This window comes from Camelus bactrianus, chromosome 12 (genome assembly GCF_048773025.1).
Source record: "Camelus bactrianus isolate YW-2024 breed Bactrian camel chromosome 12, ASM4877302v1, whole genome shotgun sequence".
NCBI classification, from domain to species: domain Eukaryota; kingdom Metazoa; phylum Chordata; class Mammalia; order Artiodactyla; family Camelidae; genus Camelus; species Camelus bactrianus.
This window is the reverse complement of record NC_133550.1, coordinates 51,589,411-51,610,224: the sequence shown is the minus strand read 5'-3', so window position 1 is coordinate 51,610,224 and position 20,814 is coordinate 51,589,411. Positions and strand designations below refer to the sequence as shown.

General features: G+C 35.7%; 1 protein-coding gene across 12 annotated transcripts in view; it reads left to right on the top strand.

Annotated features, from left to right (window-relative positions):
* Nucleotides 1–20,814, top strand: part of NAV3 (neuron navigator 3) — an 813,571-nt gene that overhangs the window by 758,138 nt on the left and 34,619 nt on the right. For all 12 annotated transcript variants that reach the window (XM_074375364.1, XM_074375362.1, XM_045519434.2 and 9 more), the window contains 2 exons: nucleotides 6,445–6,528; nucleotides 15,288–15,399. In XM_074375364.1, the coding sequence (XP_074231465.1) occupies nucleotides 6,445–6,528; nucleotides 15,288–15,399 (196 nt within the window). The remainder of the gene's footprint in view (nucleotides 1–6,444; nucleotides 6,529–15,287; nucleotides 15,400–20,814) is intronic.

The window sequence follows — 20,814 nt, the reverse complement described above, 5'->3', positions numbered from 1 at the left end:
AGGCACTTTTTTAATCACCTACCCCTATATTGCCCCTCCCCTTCTCCTCTCCCCTCCCCACTGGTAACCAATAATTTGTGTTCTGTATCTGTTAGTCTGCTTCTTTTTTGTTTTATTCACTAGTTTGTTTTAGATTTCACATATAAATGATATCACACTGTATTTGTCTTTCTCTGGCTTATTTCACTTAGCATAATGCCCTCCAAGTCCATCTATGTTGCTACAGCAAAATTTCATTTTTAATGGCTGAGTAGACTTCCACTGTATACATGCACATCTTCATTATCCATTCATCTGTTGATAAACACTTAGGTTGCTTCCATACCTTGGCAATTGTAAATAATGGATGCTATGAACATTGGGGTGCATGTATCTTTTCAAATTAGTGGGGTTTTTTTTCAGATATGTGCCCAGGAGTGGAATTGTGGGTCATGTGGTAGTTCTGTTTTTCATTTTCTGAGGAACCTCCGTTCTGTCTTCCACAGTGGCTGCACCAATTTACATCCCCACAGTGTACAAGGGTTCCCTTTTCTCCACATCCTCTCCAGCATTTGTTATGTGTGTTCTTTTTGATGATAGCATTTCTGACAGATGTGAGGTGATATCTCACCGTGGTTTTGATTTGCATTTCCCTGATGTTTAGAGATGATGAGCATCTTTTTATGTGCCTGTTGGCCATCTGCATTTCCTCTTTGGAAAAATATCTATTCAGTTCTTCTGCCTATTTTTTAATTGGGTTTTTTTTTTTGATGTTGAGCTGTAAGGCCTGATTATGTATGTTGAATATTAACCCCTTATCGGTCTTTTATTTATTCAGGGTCTTTGTCTTTCCATATAAATTTTAAAATTATTTGTTCTATTTCTGCAAAAAATTGTCAATGGTAATTTGATAGGGATTGCACTGAATCTGTAGACTGCCTTGAGTAACATGGTCATTTTAACAACATTAATTCTTCCAACCCAAGAACATGGTATATCTTTCCATCTGTTTGTGTCTTCTTCAATTTCTTCCATCAGTGTCCTATAGTTTTCCAAGTACAAGTCTTTAACCTCCTTAGGTAGGTTTATTCCTAAGTATTTTATTCTTTTCAATGCAATGGTAAATGGGATCATTTCATTTTCTCTTTCTGATAGTTCATTTTTAGTGTATAGAAAAGCAACAGATTTCTGTGTCTCAATTTTGTATCCTGCAGCTTTACCAAATTCACGATGAGCTCTAATAGTTTTCTGGTGGCGTCTTTAGGGTTTTCTATGTATACTATAATGTCATCTGCAAACATTGGCATTTTTACTTCTTCTTTTCCAATCTGGATTCCTTTTATTTCTTTTTATTCTCTCGTTGCTATGGCTAGGACTTCCAAATCTATGTTGAATACAAGTAGCAAGAGTGGACATCCTTGTCTTATTCCTGATGTTACTGGAAATGCTTTTCACCATTGAGTATGATGTTAGCTATGGGTTTGTCATATATGGCCTTTATTATGTTCAGGTATGTTCCTTCTATGCCCACTTCCTGGAGCATTTTTATCATAAATGGATGTTAACTTTACCAAAAGCTTTTTCTACATCTATTGAGAAGATCATATGGTTTTTATTCTTTAATTTGTAAATGCGGTGTATTACATTGATTGATTTGCAGATATTGGAAAATCCTTGCATCCTTGGGATAAATCCCACTTGATCATGGTGTATATCTGATGCTTTTAATGTGTTGTTGGAGTTAGTTTGCTAGTATTTTGTTGAAGATTTTTACATCTATGTTCATGAGTGATATTGACCTATAGTTTTCTCTTTTTTTGTGGTATCTTTGTCTGATTTTTGTATCAGGGTGATGCTAGCCTCATAGAATGAGTTTGGAAATCTTCCTTCCTCTGCAGTTTTTGGAATAGTTTAAGGAGGATAGTATTAACTCTTTGAATGTTTGATAGAATTCACCTGTAAAGCCATCTGGTCCTGAACTTCTGTTTGTTGGGAGTTTTTAAATTACTGATCTAATTTCATTATTGGTAGTTGGTCTGTTCACATCTTCTGTTTCGTTCTGGTTCAGTCTTGTAAGATGATACATTTCTAAGAATTTGTCCATTTCTTCTAAGTTGTCTATTTTATTGGTATAGTTGTTCATAGCAGTCTCTTATAATCGTTTGTATTTCTGTCATGCTAGTTGTAACTTCTTTTTCATTTCTGACTTTATTGATTTGGTTTGGTTTTAGAGAAAATATTAACTGTTATTATTTTTATTTAGTAATCATATTAAGATCCAGCTATTCATTTTTACTCAGTATATTAATAATTCTATTAGGACTTAAATGGTTTTCCTCATTTGGGGGTTTTTTTTTAATTGATGTGTCTCGTGTTTGGACCTGTCATGATTATATTTATATGGAGCCCACACAATAATAATCTGCAATAATAATAATAATAATCTGTATTTTAATATTTAAATTTGAAACATCTGCTTCTCTACTAAAATGCTTTTTTCCCCTTTGTTAAAAGGGGCATTGGTAAGTCAGGAAGGTATTCAGTCAGCTCACCTTTCATCTGACTGGCAGAGCATAACCTCCATTCAGTAGAATGGGCACTGGGCCTTCCCTGCTGCTTATGAAGTTGTCTGAGCAGATCTGTGGAAAGCCCTGGGAAGCCTCTTTGTAGAGCTGTTTCCACTAGGATGTATGTAGAAAGGAGAAAGGGCATGTTGGCAAGGGCTATTGCCTGGACTTCTTCAAGTCTATACCCCACCGACAGGAAGAAAACAGGAGCCCCACCAGCCAAGGCAACAGTGGATGTACAGTCACATAAGACAGTCAGCCAGGTGCCCTCTGGCCTCTCGCCCACAGCTTCATGCAGCCAGACCAGGGGGATGCATTTGTTTGTGTCTTAATATATTTCCTTATGAGTCTCAGCCATCAGATAATCCAGAAATGGGCACTAAGGCTAGTTATTACTACCAGTTTTCAAATTTCAGAGACATCACTGAATGAATTTGTAATGAAACCAAAGTTTCTGGTTTTTTGTTATGTTTTGTTTTTTGTGGGTTTTGTTTTTGGCGGGGGTTTGGGGGGGTTGCCTTTAAGCACATAAGTCTTTTAACAAAAAATCTCTCAAGTGTCATTTGCTTGGGATTGTGTCCTACTCCTTTGCTCTATTTAATATTTTTATATAATCTGGAAGTTTACTCTTGTTTTTCTGTATCTCCTTTAAGAAAAAAACAATTTTGCACATAATTAACAATGAAAACATTGAAGAGGCAATGGTATACAGTCAAAGAAATATGAAATCTTATTTATGATACTTTCAGAGTCATTTTCATTTCATCTGTTGATTTTCAAATGTAAAGTCATCTTTTTATCCATCTATCTAACTAGCTATATCCCCATCTAAATCTCTGTATCGAGGTTTTGTTATTTGATTGATGGACTGTCACTGACTTCTGAATGAACCAATGGAATGCAGGCATTTTTCATAATGATATTCCATCATATTGTTTATTTTCTTTACAATAATTTTCTTTGCATGTCCTTGCAGATTATGTTATGTTGATTCTAAAACTAAAGACATTATGTATTACAAATACGTTCCTTTAATTAGTATCCTGTCTTGTCTATTTCATTACCTTTGCAGACTTCACCCAGTACAAGGAGGGAATATTCATCAACCCGCTGATACAATTTCTGGCTTGAAAATTTTGCAACTGCTAAGAAAAAAGTCAGAACCAAGTTAAACTATGATTAACAATCCCTGTGAAAAACCCATGATTTTTTAAAAAGTCATCATTTTATAAGGTTTTTCAAACAAGATATATTTTCCTATAGTTTTACTTGGTTTTACATTCCATTTTCTCTCCAGCGAAGTGATGGAGATTTTCACTGATAGAAATGCCTTCCTTTATTTGCTTCTTGTACTCCTTTTCCATTAGTCCAGTTGGTGAGAAATTTCATTGTTTCTTACCTTCAGAGTAACAAAGCTAGTATGATTAAACTAAGCCAAGGGGACATAGACTTAAAGCAGCATTTCACTAACATAACTTTCCATTGAGAACAATGTGACTCAAATTTAAATGTTCTCTTTTGTAATCAGTTACATGTTCTTGTGAATAATTAATAAAGAGCAATTTTCCAAAGATTGGAAACTGACATTATAATGGTGAATAGTTTGTATTTACTCAATAGCTACAACATTTTCTTCACAGTTCTGCTTTCTTTGTCATATTTTAACTCCTATTAAACTGATAAAATATGTACAGATGGTAAAATGAAGTAATTGCCTGTAAGTTTATACCTTCAAGGACTCATTATCCAACAAATTAGCTTTATAGTTATTTGGGAGAATTAAAACTTTGCCACATTGTGTAGACTCTCATATTTTTTTTCAGTGAATATTAGCAAAGTTTTTCTATTTTAAAAGAAAACAAGCAATTTTAGCTTTGTAAAGTCATAGCAGGATTATGTTTAATAGTCTAAACTGGAATCAGTTACTAATGGGCAAATCGATTATAAATCACGTAGAGCAGTGCTTTACAGCAAAATCTAACCCCTGCTACACACCCCATGAGTGAATCTTAAAACACAGTGTTAAGCAAAAGGACACAAAAAATCATGCGATGTGATTCCACTTGGATAGTTTTAAAAATAGGCCAAGCTAAAACACAGTGTCTAGAAATGAAAGCTTAGGTGGCCCAACTATAAAGAGAAGCAAGAAAATAGCTACCCCCCCAGGTCACCGCAGTGGTTCTCTTCAGGGAAGGGAGAGGGAACAGTAGTGAGGAAGGGGCAGGGGAGGACTTCCAGGGTCTAGAAATGTCCTATTTCTTGACTTGGCAGGGGGAGTGCATGAATGTTCATGATGAGAAACCAGTGAGCTGTGCGTTTTCATTTTGTTCACTTTTAATAGTGGGAAGGTTAATATAAGACAGATTGGCACCTAACCTTATGCTCATTTCTGAAGGTACTAAGTCTGATGTAGTGACATTCCTTGTCACTGAAAACATTTTCAACTATATGATACTGTTCTTTTTTTTTTAGGAGTGTTATTTGTCCAATTAAATCTGCTAACAAACCTTTGAGAATAGTTCTCAAGATTGTTTGTATGTGAGTGTTTATGAGAGGGAAAAGGGGAAGGACAGAGGAGGGACTGGGGAAAGAATAGAGTTGTACTGATGGACTGATGATGAATAGCATTCTCCACAAAACGTCTTTCTCTGTATTGCAGCGTCAGGGGGAGAAAGGCATCCCGGGATCAGCTCAGAGCTAGGAACAAAGACGCCTTTGTATCATGATGCTAATGGAAGGGACTTGTACATTCTAGCTGTTGCCAATAATGGAATAAACTTCCAGTGCCCCAATTCTTAGGACTCCTGAGATCCATTTGATAATAGGTGCCTCAGCTTTTCAGCTCTGCTAGAGTCACAAAGCAATGAACGGCGAGTCCTCTTACTCCCTTCCTTCCCTCAAAAAATTCATCTTTTGCCAAGGATTGCCAGATTTCCCTCCCACACATAGTTTATTATAGATATAGGTTGTAGAATATTCTATACTCATATCCTTTTAAGTGTGCAGTAATATTAGATCACGTTGAGATTATACACCTGGAGTTCTATCTCAAGCCACGGTGCGAGATCGAAGCATTTTTTCATGCTTAATACTCTGCGGATCAAGCTGTTGCATAATGGTGTATCAATAGTAACTGGTCTGTTTTAGAGCTATAGTAAGATTGTCAAATACTTCTTAATCATAAGAGTTAGGGTGATGTACAGCAATATGTATAATTCTCTGAGATGTAAAATAAAACCCCAAAGCGACAAAGACATAAATAAGATATAAGTGAATATTATTTCTAGCTGGCCTACCAACACGTCCTTAGTTGAAGGGAATAGAGTAGAAATAAAAGCCTTTTTATTGAAAAGAGTTTGGAAAGTGAAGACAACTCTTTTCGTTCCAATTCTTTGCAAGTAGAAAGAGAGGAAAGATGCTGCTATAGCTGTCAGCAGATGTCTGACACTTGAAGGAGAGCTTCCTTTCCATAGGGGAGCTAACAATATCTTCAAAGGTCACCGTGTAGGTATCAAAATGAGGAACATTCATCCATTGAACTATTGTAGTGACCTTCTCTTGGGCTTTGAGTCAAAAAACTTGGCAACGCAGAACTTTGTCCAGTTTCTTGGGTGTCAAATCCTCCATGATGAGCAAGTTAGAAGGTGTTATTATTTGCAAAATACAGTTCCCTTCCAGAAGTGGAACTCACATTAAATGTCAAGAGACTGAAGCAGTGATCTTTTTTAAGGGAAAGTTTAAAAATAATAGATGAAAATGTGTGTCAAGTCATCATTGGAAACTAACCATGATGGTCATAGTACTGAAACAGTTAGAATTTTTTTCTGAAATGAAGGGTTTTCATCCATCCGCATAAGGTTCTGACACTTAAGACATGTTCCTTCCATTTTGTTCACAGGCTCATCTCGTAGCAGCTTTTGAAAAGAGTTTAGGGAATATGACTGGCCGACTGCAAAGTCTGACCATGACAGCGGAACAGAAGGTATGTTCACGAGTTGCCACTGGGGCTTGCAGTAAGACAGCAGGCTGGATAGGATGTTTAAACAATGCTCAAGGATGTTTAAGGAGATGCAGCTCCTTAGAAATAATACTCAGGATCTACTCTACAGTAAACTGGAACAACGATGAGATAATACCTTTTCTTTTCAGATTTTAATTTAAAGACGTGATTTAGATTAACTCATGCTGGCACGCACACACACAAGTTCTTGCTAGGCAGTGTATTATTTTACTTCTGACTAGAACTATTAAAAGAAGACCAAATGTTACAAAAGAGAAGCAGTGGTACAGGAGAGGCATTAGCATATCCGAGGAAGAATTTGTTACGCAGTTGACAAGGGTTGCACTCTGATAAGATTTTTCACAAATCCATGGTCTGTAAGCCCATTTATAGACCGTGGCTGTGGTCCGAGGTACTCATGAAGAAGGCCTGGAACAGAGGCTGGGGATCTATGAAGTAAAGGGCCTTAGGTTACAGTGTCCATGGGACAAGGGACAGTCCAACCTGATGGATTTTTATGGAGTGGAGGAAGGAATACTTAAAAGAAAGAAACAGAGACTTTGGCTCACAAAGGCAGAAGTATCAAAAAGGTCTGCGCTGCCTAGAAAGAATCTGGACACTTTCCATATGATGACCAGCAGCTTACCTCCCTGCCATTAGTTTGGTGGCCCTAACCTGAGTTCTTGGATGAGTGTCAGAGACAGAGGAAGTCTCTAAAATGGGATGGAAATATTTGTAAGAAATGGCATATGTGCATAATAGGAGCAGATGTCCACAGTGTTCATCTAATTTTCAAAGAGATCCATAATCTAGGAAATTTTTGATAATTGCAGAATCAGTATATATACCCTTAGGGAAGGCTTCAGTTTGGGCTTTAGTTCTGTGAAGTATGGCAGTGAAGTTAAAGAACCAGCCGGCTTTCCCGAGTTTTGTCAGCTTATCATTTTTTTACAGTTAAAAAAAGACAGAACAGTCCAATTAAACCAAAAGAGAAAATTGCATATCCCTCTAATTGCCTGTATAATTAGAAGACTGTATTCTGTGCGCCCTTATCTCTCATTCTCCTATTTCATAGCCCTCTCGGACCCATGTAAGCAAACACTGTCCTTCCCTGTCAAACCTGTTCTGAAAGGGGGGATAAACTCCTTTTGAGCACATACATTTTATCTTAATCTTTTGAGGGCATACAGTTTACCATTGCACTATGTAACATAAGAATTCAGCAAATAAGAACACAGGGCCTTTTTTAGGGCAGCCAATTCAAAAAGAATATAAATGTTGGAGTCTGATAGCCTTGAGTTTGAATCTCAGTGAGGTCTCTCAAGAGCTTTGGAATCTCCCTTCCTAACCCTCAGCTTTGTCATTTGAGAAGTGGGAGTTACAATAACAACCTTGTAGAATCATTATGATGAATAAGTGAGATACTATCCTATGTCACATGTAGTGGATAATCAACAAATATTGCCTTCTTTAAATTGCTCTCCTTTTGTCGCTTAAAAAATGTGACCTGAACCAAATTCATCATTGGCCACACGCTGCATATTACTGTAATCACAGGTAGCATTGAAGTCTCCATTTCTTTAAGATGTCAAAATTAATATGTATCGCCCCTCCCTATTTCCTTCAACTCTTTTATATTTGTAGGCAAAATTTCTCATGGAAATTGGAAATATACACTTGTTAATTTATAATACCTATGAGTAATCCCTGAATATGTTAAATACATCTCCTTAATAGAAAGAATTGTCTTATTATTTGCACATTATCCTTGAAGTAGTATGGCTGAGATTATAAAGTTTTTTCAGGTCTCATGATGTCTGCAATTGCCCTTTGCCATTTATTAGCTGAAAACACAATGATTGCTCTTTTGATTGAAAGCTATAAACACACACAACCATGTTTATTTTGTTTTATTAACATTGATTTTTATAACAATGACATTAGCATTATATTTTATTAACATTGTTTTAACATATTTTATTAACAATGTTTATTTTATCAGCTATTTAACAATGTGTGGTTTATTTTATTATCTGAGATTTATAACGTGCCTCTTTCCAAAGTGGTTTTGAGAATATTATATAGTTTATTGAGTTACATGGCACAATTCAATGACAGAGTCTAGTGAAAACCAAGCATCTAGAACAAGATGCTTGAGCCTGGGTAATTACTGCCTCAGAGCACTGAGCAGAATTCATGTCTAGGAAGTTGAGACACAAACAGAGATTGCTTAGTATATTTAGCTCTCATTTTCTGAACAGAAGAGCATAACTTAGATTGAAAAGACAAAGTTACGGGCACTGAATTCAAGGACAAATTTATTGTAAAGTTTCTTAAATTGAGGTCATGGAATGAAAAAAAAAAAAGACAAAACACTGTTCAAATAGACATTTCTCTAAAAGCTGAGGGCATAACATTTAATCATATTTCAGTAAAGTCATTTCTTCAGGGAGCTGAGATAAAAGGGCATATTGCTCTCTGGTGATCCAACAATCCTGGGAAGAAAGAACAGAGAATTTAGAGCGGAGATTTTGAAACTGTTCTGGAGTTCCAAGGTTCATTGCTCCATTTAGTCAGTCGCCAGAGTTATATTGACTGTCTTTTGTGAATAAGGTACTGTTGTAGCTCCTGAGAATTCAGCAGTGAAATACACACACACACACACACACACACACACACACACACAGAGTACACACATTGTACTTTATAACTAGTTATAATATAAAATAGAGTTTATATTCTAGTGGGTGACAGACTCTGGTAAAATTACAATTAAAACATGTAGGATTTCAGGTGAAGATAAGCGCCACTGAAGAACTTAAAGCTGAGAATGAGGATGTTAGGAAGCAAGTTAGGTCGCTAACACGTGAAGAACCAAAAGCGAAGGTGGTTACATGGGCTTGGTTACCGACTTGAGAAATAGATAAACTGAACTCGGACTCAAATCCAAGTCTCCTGCTTCAGTGTGTGATTTTTCAACAGTCCTATGGCATTAATAGCCTGAAAACTGTATCAAAGCTTTTGTATGATTTGTGGACCAAAATCACTCCCTTAAATAGCGTTCTAATTTTTTTTCTCATTTCTAGATGCCAGGTCATGCTGATTTTCTTGCTAAATGTATGAGCCAAAACACTGCTTTTATATACTTGTAGCCGGGTAAAAAAAAAAAAAAGAAGAAGAAGAAAAAACGCATATGAATAACTAAGGAGGCAGAAAGAACATTTGGGCTACAATTAGAAATATAACAGAACAGTATCCTGAGTGTTCTCACAGAGAATCACCGCATCTTCATACTTGTTTTAGAGAGGTGGCACAGAGGAGCCTCCCTGGGCTCTGGGAGGATGGAGGAGATTAATTCGGGGGAAATGGAGTTGTATGTGTTGTAGAGGAAGAAACACCATGAGCGTGAGCAGCAAGGCAGGAAATGATGGGAGACGATGGGGAAAAAGAAGGAATGTGGAGGGAAATGTGGAACTAAGGCTTGAAAGATGTCTAAAGAATCTGGTCTTTGGAAACAAGGAGCCATTCAAAGGTTTTTGATACTCGACTAGCATGATAAAAATTAGTTAATGAAGATCAATTTAGCAGTATTTCCCCATCGTTTAACAGCATTCCCAATACCTGCCAAAAGACCACATGTTATATAATTGTAAGTCTATAAGTAGGAGTAATTAAGATAATTGTCAGTAATGCTGCCTGGAGGGTGACATTATTCCCAGGTATTGCCCTCTGCCTAAGGCTCAACAGAATGTCTTAGTGTCATAGTTTGATCAAGAATTCTACCTGGATTTCACGTCCTTGTCCCTTTACTAGCTCTTCTCCACCAAGATTCTTGAAAAGAATTAAGACCTAATGTCCTGAAGCATCAATTCTATGTAAGGAAATAATTTCTTTTTTCACTGCATCTTGAGTGGTACTGGCTATGTACCATCTTTGTCAGAATTGAAAAAAAAATTGTCACTCAGATTATTGTTCAAGGTTTTATTTTCTTACAGATTGCCAGATGAGAAAGGCTGCAATAAAGGTCATCAAAATGGCAAGAATTCTAAAAATCTGTATCTTTATAAACGAAATTTTTATAGAACTACTGCCAAATCCTTGCAAAGTTATTAAAGCTGTCCTCACTGACTTTCAAATCAATTCCTCATAGTTGTCCTACTAAAGGCAATTAGAATGTATATGAAGGAATGCTAGGTTAGTCTTGTTAGAAGATCAGAGCAGAGAGTATCTTTTTTGTCTGAGTGGTGGAGCTCAGATATTGACCCTGATGCTTACTATAAAGTCAAGGGTTTGTTCATTCTTACCTCCGTGAAACTACTTTTTTGGATGCCTAGATGAATAGAAACTTAAACATTAAGACTGAGAAGTTTCAAAGCCAACACTCTGGAAATAGATCACGTAGAAGCTAAACATTTAGTTGAATTGGGTCTTTAAATTCACTCTTCCTGGTTCAGGTTAAAATATTTATCATCTAGAAGTGTTTTTAAAAATTGATCACTAGACTCAGAAAATGCATTCATCAGCCTTTTAGGGCATGAGATAATTTGAACCCGTTAAGTTACAGACTTAAGTTACTTATGCTCTGGGGATTTGATGAATTCAGTTTATTTGGTTAGAACTAGAGCTGGCCAGGTCCTTTCAGCAGAAAAACTTACAAGATTTTGAGATACATGCAAAGGGTTAGGAAGAAGGATGTGTTCAAGGAAACTACAGCTAGATAATGTAGATAATGAGAGAGTAACTGTGTCAATGTGGGGAAGCAAAAGACAGGTTCAGTGGAAACATTTTAAGAAACTTGCCTGGAAAATTAAGTTAGTTGATGAGATTTGGTGCCAAACTGTGGGATTCTCAACAAGACCTGTGTCCAGGAGAAACTGGAAAACAGGTCAGATGTAGATAGGAAATTAGGTTGGAAAAACACCAAGCAACGCTAGTATTAGGACACAATATTTGATCATTTTATTTTGAAGCATTTCAAGCCTGACCTTGATCACTTGTTTAGCCTCAGAGACTTGTACAAAAGAGTTAGAAGAGATCTTGACTCCATCCAGCTTCTTTTAGGCAAGACACTGTTACAGAACCCTGGACGTTTCCATGACCAGCCTGTGTTTGGGCATCATTACCTTGAAGGGCTCATTCTAGGCAAATGAAATTTTAGTTCATTTCCCAAGTTTTAAAGTATCATTTTTGAAAAATGAGAAATATCAACAAAATATTACCTGATCGACTTATTCCCAAGACCCTTTTCAGAATTATTCCAGCCTCAGTCTTCTCTTTGGTACCTAATGAGAATAGGAAACTGAAAACTACTGAATTAAAGGAATGGACTGCAAATTCTCGATGGCATGTACGTGTTTCAGATTCTTTCTGCAGGTGTCATAGGGATTCTCAAAACTTAAGTATCTTAGGTCATCTTTAAAATAAAAAGGCTATGTGAAAATATTTCAGATTATCAAGCCATTTTATAATTGGCTGTCTCTGGAACTCACTTCTAACTGTTTTTCTGATTCACACTCTCCACTATGGCCAAAAAAAGGGGATCTGCAACTGTACTTGGAGGCAGCACTGCAATTTTCATGCATTATAGGCATCTTAGGAAATACATAGCTTAAAAAATAAAATAAATGTGAACAACCAACTATAATTATGAAGGGGGAAAAAGACTAGAAATAGACTATGAAAAAGTTCTATGGCTCGGTCAAGTTTTCATTTTAAAAGGCTTTATATTCATGTCTATACACTGTTGGAAAAGAGAGAAAGGAAAACCCACTTTGTTGCCATGCAAAGGAAATGATTCCACTGATTTAGCCATACTGAGACTTTGGGTTTATAACGCATAATAAAGTTATTGACAATTTTAGTATATAACACTCTAAGTGACCAGACCCCCCCTCTTGTTAAAATATGTAGTAGAATTGAAGTTTTACATTATTCTTGGAAGGGGAAAAACACTTGTTTATCATAGGCCAGAAGATTTGAACACAATCATCCCAACATTTACTGAAATCATAAATCAAGTGAAAAGATAAACTCTTCAACAACTGAATAAGGTGAATGTATTAGATGGTCTGGGAACACCAAGGAGGGACCTTTTCATTTTCCCTGAAAGGAAAACTCAGAGGTGTCACATGTATAGAGACATTTCACCATGGCCTTAAGGGTGAGGCAGGACATTCAAAGCCAAGGGGGACATCATATTAAAAGACAGAGAAAGACATGGTTCTAGTTTGAGTGATGGTGAGGGTAGATCTTATTAACTGAAGTAAGAAAAAAGGAAGAGAATTTTGCAGATATGAAGAGATAACTAGTTCAAGTTTAAACAGATCATCAACGGAAAGTTTAACTATCTTTTTAAAGACTGTAGAATGTTTTATAGATGCTTGCAAAAGATTAAGATATAAGATTTTATACTTATAAAAATCTCCTAAAGAAATACTAATATGAATTTGAGTAGACTGATTTGTCATAGATGTGATTTTTCCCACATTATATAATGAATGTATTTCTTACCTAGTTTTTCTTCCTTTGGGTTCACTGTGCCACACAGAGTAACAACCACCCTGGTAGTATCTGTTGTTTTTAAAATGATGCTTAATTTTAGAAAGTGATCACCTTCTGTTTCATGTTAAATACAATTTTGGGGAAAAAATCAATATTACCTGAACATTTCACTTCTAGTTTTTTAAAACAGTTTCTAGAAAAGATTTCTGCAAAAAAGAATAAAGTTTTGACATGACATAAGTCAGCTAACCCATAAAATTAAACTAAATTTTTACCCATTTGCGTGAGATTTTATTTTCATTTTTCCTCTTTAAACCTAAAACCAAATTTTTTAGCAGATTTTTCATCTATAGTACAAGAACTATTGATTTTAAATTCAAGGGTGAAAAATCAGACTTCAAACTTTGGCATTCATCCTAGTCTATATATTGTGAAATTACTACTTAAATTATATGATTCATTAAGTATGCACTATAGGTATCCTTTTGTGAGTAAATTTCTGGTAAAAGCAGAGTGAATTTCCAGTAAATATTTTATCACTAGGGAGATTTATTTTAAATAGAAAGTATATTAATTTTTGGTAAACTTACCTATTACTGGTTGAGCAAGGGATAGACTATAGCTAGAACTTGCAGAAACTGAGAAATTATGAGGAATTGTGCCAGAACTTTATGTCATAATATTGACAGTTTTCCAACACCATGTACTTTTTTTCCTTCATGATAAATAGATGCAAATGAAATTGCAGTCAAGCATTTGAAGATCAATGTATGAAAACAGGAGGTCACAGCTGATTTTCCATTATGAGATTCTTTGACTTATAAGCTGTCAAAAGTCTATAAGAGGGTTTTTTTTTTTTAATAGTTAACTGTCCTCTACCAGGAATATATCAGATACCCAACAAAAATAGATAAATGAGGTGCCGGGTACCTATTCCAAACTTGGATATCATTTCAATTAGCACCATCTCTCTGTTTTTTAGAAAAAAAAAAAAAAAGTGTCTAAGGTTAGAATAGTCATTGGACATTCCCATGTATGAAGTGGTTCCCTGCAGAGAGTTGTCATAACCCTGCCTTTTTTCCTATATTCTGGGAGACATGGCACAGGCATCAACTACTTACCATGGAATGAAGAACCCAAGCTTGGTTCTTCAGCTTTCTACCAAAGATGATGGAGAAAATGATGAGTGACAAGTTACACTACTGGGGAATTCTCCCCTAAGAGGCTGACAAGGATTCTAATTTTTAGGATTGCTATCACTGCCGAGAAGGACACTCCTTGTTTTTGATCTTGGAAATATTGCTTCTGCTGAAACAGCACTCCAGTTCCTTTCTGTTGTTGTTATTTTATCTCCCTCATAGTGAGTTCTCTACTTCTGGTAAAAATACTCACTTAAATTACTCTGGAAGATCAGATTTATACAAGAATTTTTCACTGAGACACATCTTAAAATTACCCTAAATTCAATAAGAAAATAGATGTTTTTATAAAAATTTGATTTGTGAACTTTCAAGAATAATTGAACTAGTCTTAAAGACTACATATTACATACATTTCTATTCACTTGAAAAAAATTCCTGTATTCTCTGACATGGTGAAACTGGGTCTTAATAAAGGGTATTTTACTGGAAAAAAGAAAAGTACTAGAATTTGAGATTGATGACCTTGATGTGCCAGCAGAATTTAATAATGTGACATTTAATAGGAGTGAGTTAGAAATGAGTTCCAGGTTGGTTTTATATTTGAATACAAAGAACCTATTCCCCAAGTGCAAAATAAATGAGATAAAATCTGAAATCACTCATCTGACAAAAACTCAGGGTTTCCAGTGAACAATAAATGCAATAGGATGTACCAGCACAGTGCTGGCATTTAACTGTGTAGTATAACCTCTAGATAGTATTCGTAAGTTTGGTATATAAAGTGAGCAGTGTGGTATCTTGCTTTAGGTTGTACTGGTCAGCCTTGGGTACTACCCTTTTAAAGGAATAAAGGCAATTCAGATCATGTTTATAACAGACTAACCAAGACATCTTTTTAAAATTCTCCATTACATTTAGCTTCTTACATTTACAAGTAAGAAGTTGTAAGATACAACTTAAAAGGTCAGCCACGCATCCAAATCTCCCAGGGATGTGAGCACTCCATAAAATCAAACTCATCTGGTGGTGAACTAGGAGTAAGAACATTGTGCTTTTCTCTCTAAGTATTAAAGCTTCTAAATTGTGTTTGTTTCACAGGAATCTGAACTGATAGAACTAAGAGAAACCATTGAAATGCTCAAGGCCCAGAACTCTGCTGCCCAGGCGGCCATTCAAGGGGCGCTGAACGGTCCAGACCACCCTCCCAAAGGTACATTTAGAAATATTGCCATTTCTCATCCAGTATTATGAACATCTGTTTTGTTTATTAATTAGAGCAAAGCTGCTTTTACTCAGTGGCACTGCCTTTTATGAGTACCGAGTAAGCTGGTGTTGATGCAGTCAGAATCCTAGAATTTAAGAACCATAGCTTTCAGTAGTAGCTTTCAGTATCAAATAATTTTTAAACTGATCTGAAGGAATTTGCTTCTGTGGTTGTACATGTTTCTCTGCAATTGATTTGGTGAAGGTGGGTATGGGGAGGTTGGTTAATACATTCATATCTGACTTCAAACAAAACAAACCCAGCAAGGAGTATGAAAATCTAGATCTAGATACAAAAATAAAATAATCTATATGGTGATGTGATGGGTATTGGGAGCAACTCGTCCTGGGTGGGGGCAGTAAAAAGACAGATTTCTTGCAGGGGACTTAAAAACAGGAAGACAGCGGACTAGAAGTTGGCGTGTTTTTTTTTGTTATGACTAGGCTTCAGTGATTCTAAACAATGATAAAATAATCTTCTCTGCCACCACCCACACCTTAGTTTGCCACTGCAGAAATACTCTGTGATAATGTCATGTCATTTTTCTCTTTACATTGGTTCTACTTATTCTTGCTCTAACTCTTTTTGGTAGCTCAACTCTTTACCTGCTGAAAAATGCTCTCCTAAATCTTGAATGCTCTACCTTCTCTCTTCTCATTTCCAGATGAATTTTGGGAAAGCTTTATGGACTCTTTCAGTGTCTTCAACAGCCAGTCACACTTCAGACCGATAGAGTGTGGTTCCTCTTCCCACCACGCCACCAAAACTGTTCTCTCCCGCATCAGTATTGACTTATAGGACCCTAAATACAGTTCACCATTTAAAACTCTTATTGTATGTGTCATGGAGATAGCATTTAATACTGATGTCCATTCCATCCGACTTGAAACTTTCACTTCTTTTCATGCTCATGACATCCACTTTCTTAGTTTCTCTTCTGCTCCTTTGAAATCTCTTTCAAAGTTCCTCTTGTAGGTTCAGTCATATGTATGCACTTGTTAAATGTTGATATTTCTTAGAACCTGGTCGTAAGCTCTCTTCCATTATGAGTTTATACATTGTGATTCTCTTCACCCTATCTAAAAATCTGTACTCTAGCTATAATTATTACTTATTTGTTGATAACTGTCAAATATATCTCCGCAGACCAGGCTCATCTCTTGAGTTAAAGATCTGTATATCCAGCTGCTGAAGAGAGACCTCCATCCGGTTATCTTTGGATGTCTGTTTGTCACCTGAAACTCAACATCTCCAAATTTGAACTCATCATCTTCCTTCTCAGACCTGCTCTGCCTTAGTAAATGGCATCACCATTCTTCCATATTGCCAGAAATCCTCTGCTCCTCACCCAATAAATCACCAAGTTCTGTTGATTCGACCCCTGAAATAGCTCTCGTTCCCTTTTCTCTGATCCTATCACTATCCCTCATCTCTCCCATGAACTCTGGCCACAGACTCATAAATAACATTCCTGCTCTTCATCTTTCACCTCTTTGTACCATTCTTCACACTAAGACCAGAGCAGGTGTCTAACAGCATATGTCTGACAGGTTTCCCCATTCCTTTAAATGAAATACTAACTCCTTAACATGACATAATCTCTCTTCTCCACCCTCATTCATTCAACAAGTATTTATCAATTAGCAATTACGTGCTAGACACTGTTTAGACCTTGTGTCTTGCTTTTTTTTTTTTATCATGTTGTATATTTCAGCAACCCAGAATGTCTTCCAATTCTTTAGAGTCTTTATTCGCCCTGGAACTGTCTACCCTGTTTGTTCAGCATAAACACTTTTTAAGATCTTGCAAGAGTTAGCCTAAATATGCTTCCTTGACTCTTAAAACAAAGTGAGGTCCTCTTGTGATATGCTTCTGGAAATAACTATACTCCCCCATCAAAATTTGCATTATACTTTGGTGCCTTAATTTATTTAAAGGCCACCTTTCCTGGTTGATGGTAATTTGGTTTGTTTTTTAAATCCTAGTGGCCATTGCACATAAAAGGGCTTATTCAAATTTTATGGGAAAAAAATTTTTTAACTTGAATTTAAATTTTAGGAAAAAAATTACATAAAATGAGATATACTGAAATCGAAGGACAAACTAGTTCTCTAGGGGCTACTTCTGTTAAGAATTTAGCAACTTTCCATGTGGGGGAGTTAATTTATATGCAGCATGGAAAATTACCGCATATTTAAAGCTTATCTCAGAGCTATAATAAAGCAGCTTATGTTCTAAATCTTCATGTCGTAAATAGGTCCAGAAGGGATTTAAAAAGGCTTAATCCTTTCTTTACCCCAGTACAAGTCACTGAAGTAAAACTTTCTGGAAAGATTCCTTTTATCTCTGGCAACAGGTGGCTTAATACATCTACTGGGATTGAAAAATAGGAATTCCTGTGCCCGGAAATGTGGGAAGGGTGCCTCAAATGAACAAAATGGTAACACATAATATTCAAATTGGTCAAGAAAGATTTAAAAAATAATTTTACAAGATTTAAAACTAACAAAAACAAATAGTTTTAAAGGCTGGGGTATATATTGGATATTCAGATTGTGTTTCTGTAATAGTAAAACTCACTATTGCATTGAAGGAATAATAATAATATATTCAATAAGGACTTATTGATTATCTACCACATGTACAATTCCCTGACTACATCATGGTAAAGGAACTAGACATAGTCTTTGGCTCCATTAAACCTTTACTGTTAAGGGAGAGCAGAAATAAACAATTGTTGTGATTGGTGGTGTAGCTGAATCTGCATATCAGTGCAGTTATAAGTTCTAAAATGAGTAAGTGTAAGTGTCATAGAGGACAAAGGTACCAGGGAACCTATTCCAGTTGCATAGTCAAGAAAGGCCATTACAGATAGCAATGTATAAGGGGAGATCCAAGAAATAATTATCAAGCCATATTGCAAATATTGAGAGAAGAGCATTCCAGGAGGGTCTTGAAACAGAAAGGAGATTAGTGCCCTTATGGAACTGATACAAGGAAGATAATGACCAAAGGAAATAGGCAGAACCAGGTTGGAGAGAGAAGACCAGATTACTGAGGGGTTCTCGGGCCATATTTAAGAGTTGCAAAGTTTTCTATTCATAGTGAAATGGGAATCTATTGAAAGGTCTTAAGGAAGGAGGTGATGCTGAGATTTTTTTCTTTAAAAAGATTTCTCTAGCTACTTTTTGTAGAGTGGTTTGAAGGTGCATTGGACAGCTGTTCCTTCTTAGAGCAAGTAGGTGATGGTGGCAGCTTGAATTGGAGCAGTGGTGGTGCAGAGTGGGAAGTGGAAAATGAATAAATGAATATATATATATTGAATATAACTGAAATATAGATATATATTTAAATACGCTTCTCCATTCATTCAGATTGTTGATATTCATTTGGTCAACCATTCTTTCCTGAGCTCTGTGATGCTGCATGTACTTAACCAAATACTTACAAAAACTAGAAAAGAATTGTTAGAGAAAAGTAAAATGCATTCCCTTCATTCGATGATATGATTGAAATTATGCCCTTGCCAATCGTTATTGGAAAGCAGTCATAGTTTAACTGAATTAATACCCCCAAGAACTGCTCTTGACCTATGATGATGACTTCACCTATCTTTTTAAGATCTGGGATTAATTGAAGTCAAACATAAGTTACTAGTTCTGAGTATAGTGAAAAAAAAAAAAAAACTCTGGAATACTTTTAACACTTACTACATCTACTCTATTTGTAAAATTCAATTATTAAGGGAAAACTAGCAAATACTAATCTTGTTCAGAAAAGCTTATAGCCAACTGTAGCAGAAATTTAAAACACAAATAAATACCTACACGTATCCTTTTGTTACTTATTCGTATCATTTTCCTGTTAGTTGTTTAGGGGCACCATCCTCCTTACTATTGAATCAAAACAGCACACAAAAACACCTTGATTTAGATTTTGGCACTGGTAATGTTTCTGGCAGGCAAAAACAGTAAATGTTGTTTTGTCATCATTAAAAAAAAAATAATGCTTTTAGACTAAACTCTAGAGATTCTTAAAAACAGCTCTGGTTTTTTTCCCCTCATTAACATTCTTCAGCATGGTTATTCTTTTAACAGAAAAAAATAAAGGACTTATTGACACGTATGTATATGAGTTTAAGGATGGAGATATATGTGTGTATATTACACACCCATGCATAAACTTTTTTATTGTATGTTTTGAAAGCCACCAGTTAGTGTTCCATTGCCATCAGTCATTCTACAGTTAAATTAGTCAACTGGAAACCTTTGATTATATACCATTATTTTTATGGAAGCTTTTTGAAAGCTATATAGTAATTTCTGACATCTTATAAGTTCCACTGTGATCTTTTATTGGGCTAATCTACATTGATGCCAATTAAATATAGTAATAGAAATGGTCTAAAAGCATATTTGACCTTATAAATAATTTTATAAATTGTTAGTGTCTCCACTAACACTTAAGATCAGTTCACTGTAAGTAGAAATAATTTCAATTTTAATTTTAATAACTATAAATAAATCTTATAAGCTGATTATATGAAGTGAGTGAATATCTTCACAAAGTGATTTCTGTCAAATGGTATCCTGTTCAAAGCATCTGATTAACTAGAGAAGCAGTGCATGCTTTTTAGGAGTAGAGAAAGGCCGTATTACCTGGCAGTTAGCGCAATGGACAGGAGGATGTGTCTAAGTCTCAAGTTGGTTCCCCTGTTTCTCAGCTGTGTGACTGTGGGGAAATTATATTTAGTAATTACACTCATTTAAGTGTAATAAGAATAAAGTTAGAATTTAAGTGCTTTAAGAATAAAATTAGATACTCCCAGAGCAGAGTAAGCACATAGTAAATGCTAGCTTTGTTATTACCTGTTGTTATTATCGTTACTATTATTATTATTTCAAGTCATGGGCCAGGATTAGGGGCATGATGGAAGAATTGTACTGTCTTAAATATGATTTCTGTTTAATTCATAAATGCAGAATCTACCCAGAGTCTCTCTTGAGGCTCTTCGCCTCATTGGCTCTCTGACCTTGGTCAAGTTACTTCTTTGCATTTCAGTTGCCCCATCTGTGAGATGAGCTACTTAGATGACTTGCAAGGTTTGTTTTGGCTCTAACATGGTATGATTCTGTGAAATGGAAAGTTAATATATTTGGCTTCGGTGACTTTATTCAAAGGACAAATATTAAAAAGACACAATTAATTCCCATGCCATTATGAGTTTCCATTTACTCCCCAGAACACATCCTTTGGAATAAATCATTTTGGAAGCGCTGTTTGATTCAGGTATTCAGCAAAAATCACTAGCATAACATTTCATTTTGGAACAAAACTCAGAATTCATTAAAAGACCAGTGC